This window comes from Sciurus vulgaris, assembly GCF_902686455.1.
Source record: "Sciurus vulgaris genome assembly, chromosome: 16".
Classification (NCBI taxonomy): Eukaryota; Metazoa; Chordata; class Mammalia; order Rodentia; family Sciuridae; genus Sciurus; species Sciurus vulgaris.
In genome coordinates, this window is record NC_136477.1 from 14838459 (window position 1) to 14849247 (window position 10789).

The 10789-nt window shown below is 42.6% G+C and overlaps 1 protein-coding gene across 1 annotated transcript; it reads left to right on the top strand.

Annotated features, from left to right (window-relative positions):
• Window positions 1-9377: 9377 nt before the first annotated feature.
• LOC306645911 (olfactory receptor 7C2-like) lies at window positions 9378-10340 on the top strand (the record flags this gene model as incomplete). The annotated part of the gene is made up of 1 exon (XM_079114093.1): window positions 9378-10340. The coding sequence occupies one exon, from the start codon at window positions 9378-9380 to the stop codon at window positions 10338-10340; it is 963 nt and encodes a 320-aa protein (XP_078970219.1).
• Window positions 10341-10789: the final 449 nt, after the last annotated feature.

Consider the following 10789-nt stretch of genomic DNA (forward strand, 5'->3'; position numbering starts at 1 on the left):
GTCCACACTCTCTGCACTGAAGTATTGAGGACCATCCACTCAGCTTGTTTGGAAACTGTAAAGTTCTAGGTGCCTGGTAGGTCAGAATTTGGGTGACTGTATGACAGAGAGCAGAGCAACTGAGGCAAAGGGCAGCATGCCACACAGCAACCAATCAAACGGGCAGGAAAATTCCACTGACCCTTACCTCCACCTGTCACTCAGCAGGACCCCTGCCCATTTCAGCCTATAAAGATCCTGGGCAGCAGGGGCCATATGTGATTTGATTTTTCTCTGGCTCCCTACCCTGACTTGTACCCTGGATGGCTGGGAATTTTGCCTGAGAGCCAAATTCCAGTAAAGCTTGCTTCAGCCGCTTTCTGTCCGATTTTATTTGGCCACTAGCCATGTCCCTGAGTTTATATTTGATGCCAAAACCCGGGAGGGTTTTTGGGCTTCCCCACATCAGGGTTGAGGTCCACACCCTCCCTTAGAAGAACCAGGAGATTCCATTCTGTTCCGCTCCATCCCATTTTCCTTTATCCGGCATCAGACGGGGTAAGTTCCCTGAGGTTTTTCCCATTTGCCTTTCCAATCTTTACCCTTTGATCTGCAAGGGGTCTGTCTGTTGCATGTGCCACAAACCCGTCCCCGTCCATTCCATTAGGGCTCTGGTCGCAGTGGAGATGTCCCAGCCTCCAGTTAGCCCCCCCATTTCCATTCTGAACCCTCAAAAGTCAAAAGATGTTTTGGCTTCTGGCCCATCCACTGTTTTTCCAGTGTACACAAGCTAAAATTGTGATGCCTTTTTCTGCTTCTGTATATCTATCTGGGTAAAGTTGGATGGCTAATGGGAAATACAGGTAGCTCATTGGACCCCCAAAACTCTTTTGGGCTGTCTCTACCATAATTTCACAAAACTGGGACTCCCCCAAGACTTACGGGTAAATGGCTAGTTTTTATTCGACCGTGGCCTGGCCTCAGTATGTTTTAGATCTCAAGATGGCCACCAAAGGGCACTCAGGACCATTTGCAAGCTTTTCTTTTTGGAATTTAGCGTTCGCCCCGCCGTTTCTTCTACCTTCTCCACCACCCAAGTTCTCCTTGCTGGGGTGGTCCCAAACACCACCCCCTCCATGCTCTGGCCAGAATTCCCCCTCCTCTTCCTGTCCTCCTCCTGCAAACACGCCCCCTCCTCCTGCAGATGCAGCTCCTCCTCCTCTTCCTCCTCAGAGCCCTCCCACCACCTAACCGAGAGCTTCTTTCTCCTCCAGAGGTGGCTGGTGCAGACAGCATTGTGCAAATCCAAGTTCCGTTCTCACTCTCATGTTCCCAGATTGAGAAACATTTAGTGTCTTTCTCTGCTGACTCCTCTACTTATATTAAGGAATTTAGATATCTTTCCCAGACTTATGATCTCACTTAGCATGTCTTTCTTCAGCTCTCACCCCAGACTAACCACCCTGCATTCAACAGGAACCACAAGGTCTTGTCTTGCTGACCAAGTCCACATAATGGACATGACTCTCCTCACAGGTGCAAAAAAAAAAAAAAAAAAAAAAACAAAAAAACAAACAAAAAAAAAAAACAGCCTTTACCAGAACTCCAACAAAATATAATTAACAGCCAAGTCATTTTTCCAGGACTCTTCTTTTGTTTTTTGCTTAAATGCTATATTTTTTGAGCTCATAACATTGATGTTTTGATCAGCTCTATTTTTATTGAACTCTAGTTTTTGAGTATCTGTTACATTGCAATGGGAATCTCATCTATAAAAAATACAAGGCCTTTGTTTTTGTGTTATGTGTATATTGTGTTGTCTATTTTGTGTCCAAAAATCGTGTACATATCATGACTTACCTCACATGTCTCCAGGTGGCCAAGTTTAAAAATGTTAATGGATATTAATCACTTGTTTCTATAACTTGTCTCCAACAGAAAAGAGACCACAAATACTGTTCAATATACCTATCTGATATCTTGGTTTTTACAGTAAAATAAGTATTTGACATGTGTGGGATTACTCAAATATGTTTCTTGGAAACATCTAATTAATTTACAGGGTGTTGCCACTGGCCTCCTTGCACAACCAACTGGGCCTTCCTACAGACTGGTGGCATATCTCTCCAGGCAGCTTGATTCTGCTGATCATGGTGGCTACCATGTCTCGAAGCACTGGCAGCAGCAGCTGAATTAATTAAGGAAACTCTAAAACTCACCCTACTCTAACCAATAACTGTGTTTTCCACCCATTGACCACAGGACCTTGTAAGCCATAAATCCCCTCCACTCCCACAGGTGCTGGAGGCCCTATGTTCACCTTGTGGAGACCTCTATAATTACCCACTCCCCCCACCTGACCTAACCATTTTTGTAGATGGCAGTTCTGGGCTGGGTCCCAATGGACACTGTAGAGCCACTTATGCAGTAGTCACCACTGGCTCAGTTCTGGACGCCAATTGCCTTCCAGAAGGGACACTTCCCAAAAAGCCAAACTCTTTGCTCTGATTATTCTCTAATTCTATCCAAAGGTAAACAGGTTAAAATCTACACCAATTCCAAATACGTCTTCTTGATTGCTCACTCACATTCAGTTATTTGGAAGGAACGCAGATTTTTCACCACAGGGGTCACCAGAGAGGAAAGAACAACAGAAGATTCTAAGTATGGGAATGTATTCAGTAGAGGGGAAAATAATGGTTCTGGGTAAGAAAGTTCTTGTATGATGAAATATATGAGGGTTAAAGTAAGTGCTAAGAATGTCTGAATAAGTAAAGGGCAAATGTCAACAAGTTTGCATGTAACTAAGTTGGTTATATGTATGTGAGACAATCAGTTAAAGCTATTTAAGGTTTTCCCTAAGGTTAAATACTAATGTGCTGATATAAACCAAGTTTAATTTATATGTTAAAATGACAAGGATTCCTTTTAAAACACTCCTTTACCCTTGACATTGTGTCTGTTAAGTTTTATACTTTATAGACTTCTTAAAATGACATTTAAGAAAGAGTGTGATGCACAATAGCAAAAATGGGACAACAGTAACTGACATTGGGGTCTCTGATGACCTCATGGCTGTGGCATGCCTGGTACCTGGGAGTGTTCCTGTGCAGGAGCACAAGATGCCTAATTGCTGTGGTAATACCCTCTCTGGGGAGGCTCTGAGTAGGAGTCCTATGAGCTCTGACATTGATCTCAGACGCACAGCTCTTGGGCAGGAAGGAATTCTTTTGCTAGATAACCAGTGTTTCATCAACTTTCTTCTCTGGTTCCTGCCTGCCTTACAGTAACGTTGGATAGTGGACTTTCTTGACAGCTACACGGAGCTCCTAACATTGCACTTTGCAGCTGTGAAAAGTTATGTAGATGTCCTAGTTTTTGTAACTTTCCTGAAAACAAAGAATAATGTTTACATAATCTTTAACCTGATAGTAAGACATAAATATTGCTGACATAACTCAAGATCTGCATTTCCATCAGAGAACAAAGCTCCATCTGATCCCAGCTTAATCTTCAAAATCTGTGTTTTGTGAAGAGCCCCACCTTACCTGAGATAAGGCTCTGCCTCATACCCTGCTGCATGTTTGAATGGCTCCAAAGTAAGCCAGATTTTAACTCATTTAAAGTTTAACTCATTTAAACTCATTAAAACTCATTTAACTCATTTAACTCATCATCAGAAGTTTGATGTTTGTTATAAAGATCACCGTGATCTCAAACAGGAGATATAATGAATAACTCAGCCAAAGTTCAGGACAGCTATTGCACAAACTGAATGTTTTACTGTTGGTGATTCCATTTTGTATTTTCCTTGTAAACTCTAACTGTTGCCTGATTAATTTTTTGCAGAAGTACTGCTTCAAGAGCAAACACTGTAAATTAATTTGAAAGAGTAAGCCATCACCTATAGGACAGATAATGTAGACCCCAATTAGATAAAAGGGGGTGAATATCTGTAAAGTCATAGGCTGAAATTAAAGCCCAATACTCTTACTTTATGACTGGTGAGACTAACTTGCTGGATGTTTAAGATCAAACTTAGAAATTGAGATTGAATACGGAGGCCAAGAAAACCCAGTATTTGGCTCTTGCTCTGAGAGTCAGCCTGAATCCAGGGAACAAGAGAACTTCTCTAAGGAGCTTTGCAACTCTGGGCCACACAACCACCCAATCAGGGATATTGTGAGACCACTGGAGGATGAAAAGTCAATCGGTGCACCTGCTGCAGAGGAGGGTCATTGGAAAAGGGAGACACCCCTGATGCTTCCAAGGGAAGCCACCTCATCAAGGAGGCCCTGCCTAACAGATGGCACTAAGGGAGCTAAGACGCTGCTCTTAAGTTCCCTAAGAGTGACCCTATGGGAACTCAGCCAACTCTAAACAGACAGGAACAGGTCAATTTGACCAGTTTGGTCTTAAACACAAAACAGTTAAAATGAAATAAGGCCATTCATGGGCATTTAAAAGAAATAATAGTTAAATGCAACGTAAGATATACACTTGTGTTAACCCCCCTAGAATAAATAAAGACTGGAAGCTACAACAGAGAGATTGTTAAGCAGATGTACTTGCTAACTATCAAGAGAAAACTGCCAGAATCAGGAGTTTTTAGTCAGTTTAAGGCCTACAGATATCTTCTAAACCACATAGGTAGGGTTAATCTATGCTTGCTAGTATGATTATCTAGCCCTAAGTCACAGAAATATAGAGATCTCTACTAAACACAGGTTATACCAACAAGAGGACTTGGTTATGCAGTCACTGTCACCCAAAATCTAGAACAGCAACTCCAGAAGGCAGTACAGGCATCTGCTCCCCACCCCCCGACATCCCTGCAAAGATGAATAATATTTATTGATCAAGTTTCCTTGCAGAACCATCGAGCACTGGATCTGACAACAGACAAAGGGGAAACATGCCTCTTCCTAAGAGAAGAATGTTATTGCTGCATCAGTGAAACCGCTCTAATGGAAAATTCAATGTCAAAACTCTCAGACGTCTAAATGAAAGGCTGAAGGAAGAATCCAATGACCCCTGGGCAGGATGGCTCAACTCCACTCTTGTCACCTGGCTGACTCCTACCCTTACTCCCCTATGTGATAATATTTCTGCTAATGATTGCTCCCTGTCTTCTCAGGTTTGCTCAGAACCGCATGAATGAGGTTGCCAGGGTGATATACAACCAGAGCTCCTATGCTCCTATAGCCTCCTCCCCACGACTGACCTAGAACCTGAACCTTTCTTTCTCTATGATACCCCCTAACATGCAGGAAGTAGCCAGATGAACTCTGGCACCCAATATCACCAAAAAGTTCTGGATGTTAGGTCAGAATTTAGGCAACTATATGGGGAGAGTGGAGCAACTGAGGCAAAGGGCAGCACGCCACATGGCAACCAATCAAACGGCAGGAAAAATCCACTGACCCTTACCTCCACCTGTCACTCAGAAGGACACCTGCCCTTTCTGGCCTATAAAGACCCTGGGCAGATCGAGCCATGTGCGATTTTCTCCAGCTCCCTACCCTGACCTCTACCTGAGGAGGCTGGGAATTTTGCCCAAGAGCCAAATTCCAATAAAGCTTGCTTCTGCCACTTTCTGTCCGATTTTATTTGGCCACAAGCCATATCCCCAAGCTTGCATTGCCTACAGAGTCCTTCTTGCACCTCTCAATGTACTTAACAAATGCCTGGTATGTCATCTGTACTGAACTTGAAATCATGAATATAGAAGCATTGGCAAGGTCATAGGAAGAGTTGCATGTGGAGTTGGATATTCTCCTGTGCACATCTCCCACTTTAGGTGTGGCATTCACATGGACTTGAATACTGCCTGCTTATGCCTAGAAGAAACCAAGAAAATCCATCTCATGGGTTGAGGAAATACTCACGAGGAAGGACAATAATCAGTAGAGATCAAGTCCAGAGACAAAATGACATCATGAGCCAACAGCCCCAGGGGAAGAATAGACATAGCTGGCAAACAAGATGGTCCCAGGGATGCAAAACTAGTCGCATGCACAGTTATCTAGTTTGGTCTCCTCACTCTTGGAAACTCAATTGCTCAGAGAGTAGAGTAACAATGCAACAATTAATTTAATGAGCATTCATGAGAATTCAACCTCTGAGCTCCTGGAAATAGTAAATACGCCCTTGATCCTCTCTCTCATAGCTCAGCTCTGCCAGGAATCAGTGCCTTAAACTGGACCTTGAAAAACACTCCAACCTGTGTCACCTCCTGCCCTTCATCAGAGCTGAGCTGACCCTCATCGCCCAGGGAAGGAAGAGCAGGCGCTCTCCACCCCTGGGGCTGCTGGTGTGGGAGCAGGTAGGAGGCAGCACAGGACCAGCCCTGTTGGCCCAGTGGGGACACTGCAGAGAGGAGGGCCTTCACATAGAGCAGTCTGTGCAGTCCACCCCTGTGTCTCTCCACTTCTCTCCCTCTCAGCTCCTTCCCATCTTACCTCTCTTTCCTGGAACCCAGCTCTGAGGATGTCTTGCCTTCCTGATGGAATTGACCACCTCTCAAACGATTCCTGTAGCATCTCCACCACTTTTCTGGAGCCACTAGAGGTGACTTTGTTCTCCTGTATCAAAGAAGTTTTCTCTTATGCATAAAATTCTCCTTTATTCCCCCAAGGTGCCTTCTTTTGTATCTTGTGTAGTTAACACAACACCTTCCATACATCCTCTGACATCAAGTTATGGAATGGTTTTTGTATCCATTTCCATATCTACAAAATAAGGATGATAATAGTGTCTACTTCATAGGAATCATATTGGGGTGAAGTTAAAGTCAATCAGGTATGAGAAAATGATAATACCTCTATCAGGTAGTAGGCCTAACCTGTTCATTATTGCCATTGCACTATCATTACACATTTGTTGACATCCTATAAAAACAGCCTAGATGATAAAATGAATGAAGGTACATAAAACATAACACAAGGGCAAGCACATGCAGGTCCTCAAGTAATTATATATACTAAAACTCTCACTCATTGTGTGTTAGTAAGATTCCAGTCCCGGTTCCAAGAGATGTAAATGTGATAAATATTTGGAATGTTGGAGATCTATTTTCTAATAAACTCATCTGCATGTAGAAATGCAACTTTTTTACTCCTTCTGCCAACTGTTTTATTTCTTGAATAAGTATGATGTGTAGAAATGTTACAGAGAATACTGAGATTTCTCTGTTAGAGCAGAAAATGGGAATTCAGAATAAGAGAGAAGGAGTATTTGCCAAAGAACTGAATGTGCTATCCACCCAGATGCCACCTAGTGTCCTGAGGCCTCTGCTTTTTACACAACGGCTTCGTATGAACAGCCTCAGTAAAACCACACTCAGTTCAAATAGGTTTGCAGCTACCAGTCTGTCATCGGCAGCCAGTCCACCCACCACCAACAATGGTATCTTGCCTTTTCTCTGTTTTTTACTGTGCATGATGGTTGTACATAGTGGGATTTGTTGGTACATCACTGTACATGCACACGATATCACAATAGATTTTGGGCAATATCATTCCCCAATAGACACCTTGCCTTTTCCATACTCAGGTCTCTGGTATCTTTTTATCCATCTATTGCATTGGTTTGAACTTCCAGAGCACTGACAGAAAAATTAGCAGCAACACATTCAGTTTTCTTCTTTACTTAAAGGAGAATTCAGCTTCTGTTCATGCCTCAGGGTTCAGTCAGAGCATTTTTGGTGGTAATTTTGTAATTTATTGGCTTCTTTCCTTGGTTGTTGATTTATTATCCTCCATCTATGTTAGACAGTTCCCAGAAATAAGTTCTTCTTTAGAATTGTAAGAAATACAATCTTGCAAGGTCGAGCCTTTCCTTACCTCTATGTTCATTTCTCTCATTCCTAATTCTAGACATTTCAATTTGTCTTTTGTCTTTTTGGAGGGTTTTATTAGTGTATTACACTTTTCATAGTATCGGGGTCATTTTGACATGATCACTCATACATGGAATTTTATTTGCTGCACCCTGGTTCTTCCTCCACTTGTCTCTTCAGTTCATTTCATTCCAAGTCTAACTTTTTCTACTTGTGGCAGCTATAGAATTAGTTCTGGAATTTATTTTTCAATTCCAGGATCTTTCTCCTTCTTAGTTCATCTGCAAGAATAAAATGGAAGTAGAAATAAAATTCTGATATAAATAATGGTAAGTGACTTTCTCTACTTTAAGGACATGAGGAAGATAGACAAGTTTTTAAAATATGAATCTTGCAGCCTGAGGAATGGTCAGTTTTAGTCAATCATGTATATGAAGATGACAGAAGAAATACCTAAATTTTTAAGAACTAACAAGTCATATGCAGATTATCATAAGAAAAGAAAATATAAACTTAAAATTCACCTTACCTGTCTTCCTCATAAAGAAAAGTAGGGAAGCAAGCATTCACAATGGGCAAGATTGAAGAGCCATTTCCCCATGATGGAATATTTTCATGTGATTTTTTTAATGCACATAAGACCCATGCTTACATTTAGAGACTAGGATTTCTGTATTTAGAAATTACATGATTCTTGAATCTATATAATTAAATGGTAATTAAAATGAAATAGAAACAAGAATAATAATACCAGAGGCTGTTGCTATTTCTAGCAGAAGCACACATGTCCAAAGGATATGGCATGTAGAAATCACAGAAAAGAAGCACAGTAAGACAGAGAGCCTTATCATGACAGGTCAACCTGCCTGGAACTAGAAGATGCTCATTCCCTTGTGCATGAGGCAGAACACAGCAGAGCACCTGGGGATGGAGGAGCGCTGAGGGTGCAGGTAAGCCCTGGAGCCCTGGTTCCCAAACAGGTGTGTGCATCTGAATCCTGCAAGGGCTTCCTAAGAGAGGGCTGCTTCTCACCTAGAATGTGAGGTTCAGGTGGTCAGGTGTGCATGAAAATGCACATTTAGCAGGATTTCAGTTGATGCCTAGGTAGCTACTCCTGAGGACACCATTTGAGAGTCACTGACCTACAGCCAGGTCTTGATTTGTTTCTTTGTTTGGAGGCTAAAAATGATAATAAAAACACATCAGTGAAGAAACTCAAAGATAAGACAAAATAAATAATCTTGTGTTCCATAGGCTTCTAAAAATGACATTGATGCATCCTGGGAAATCCCTATTTGAAATGATTTCTATTATTTCCTTTTTTTTTTTTTTTTTTTTTTTTTTTTTTTTTTTTGTGGTACCACGGTTTGAGTCCATGGGTGGTTAACCATGTATCTACGTGCCCAGGTCCATTTTTATTTTTTATTTTGAGACAGATTCTCTCTAGGTTGCTGAGGCTAGTTCTCAACGTGCAGTGCTGCCTCAGCCTCCCAAGTCTCTGGCTGAAGTGAGTTTTGAGTTCCTTCTCTCCCTCCTTCTAGGAAAACACACCAGCAACATGGAAAGAGGAAACCAAACAGGAGCTGGAAACTTCATCCTCCTGGGATTCTCAGATGACCCTGACCTGCAGTCCCTCATCTTTGGCCTGCTTCTCTCCATGTACCTGGTCACTGTGCTGGGGAACCTGCTCATCATCCTGGCCACCATCTCAGACTCCCACCTGCACACACCCATGTACTTCTTCCTCTCCAACCTGTCCCTTGCTGACATTGGTTTCACTTCCACCACCGTCCCCAAGGCTCTGAGGAATATCCAGACTCAGAGCAGAGTCATCACCTTTGCAGGCTGCATCTCACAGATTTGCTTTTTCTTTGTGTTTGCATGCCAGGACAATTTGCTCCTGGCAGTGATGGCCTATGACCGCTTCATGGCCATCTGTCACCCCCTGCACTATGCAGCCATCATGAACCCACAACTCTGTCAGCTCATGGCTCTGGGATCCTGGTTGATCAGTATCCTGGGCTCCCTGCCAGACACCTTGACCATTTTGAGGCTGTCCTTTTGCACAAACAGGGAAATCCCTCAATTTTTCTGTGATCTTCCTGAAGTTCTGAAGCTCGCCTGCTCTGACACCCTCATCAGTACCATAGTGGTGTACTCTGTGGCCATTGTCCTGGGTGTTTTCCCTCTCACTGGCATCCTCCTCTCCTACTCTCAGATTTTCTTCTCCATCCTGAGGATCTCATCAGACAGAGGCAAGTACAAAGCCTTTTCCACCTGTGGGTCTCACCTCCTGGTGGTCTCCTTGTTCTATGGCACTGGCCTTGGGGTCTATTTCAGTTCTGTAGCCACACCATCCTCTAGGATAAGTCTGATGGCCTCAGTGATGTACACCATGGTCACACCCATGCTGAACCCTTTCATCTACAGTCTGAAGAACAGGGACATCAAGGTGGCCCTGGGGAGAGTCCTCAGCAAGATGGTGCCTCTCAGAGAAAGGTTTGATGCACGTCTCTCATGAGTCACAATGTGCACCATACCAGAGACCAGAGATCCTGCCCCTTCCATCTAACACTGTGGCTACCTCTGCTTGGTACATCTTAATACACTCATTCTTTGCATCTTTCTTTGAACTCATTCCCACCTAAGGACTGTTCATAATGCTACCACGGGGTCACCTGTACACTATCTAACCAGTTATTGTAATTTTATATGAATACAGCTGGGTTTTTTCTTTTGCAATTATCTGCAGTGAGGTGTGGACATTTTTAGTCTAATTGATACATTATACTATACTTGTATATTTGGTGCAATACAATGTGATATCTCAATACATGTGTACAATGTGTAATGATCAACTTAAGACTACCAGCATTTCCATTGCCTGAAACATTTGTCTTTTACTAAGACAACTCACACTCCACTCTTCAAGTTTTCTAAAATTATGTAATCAATTGTTATGAACTATTG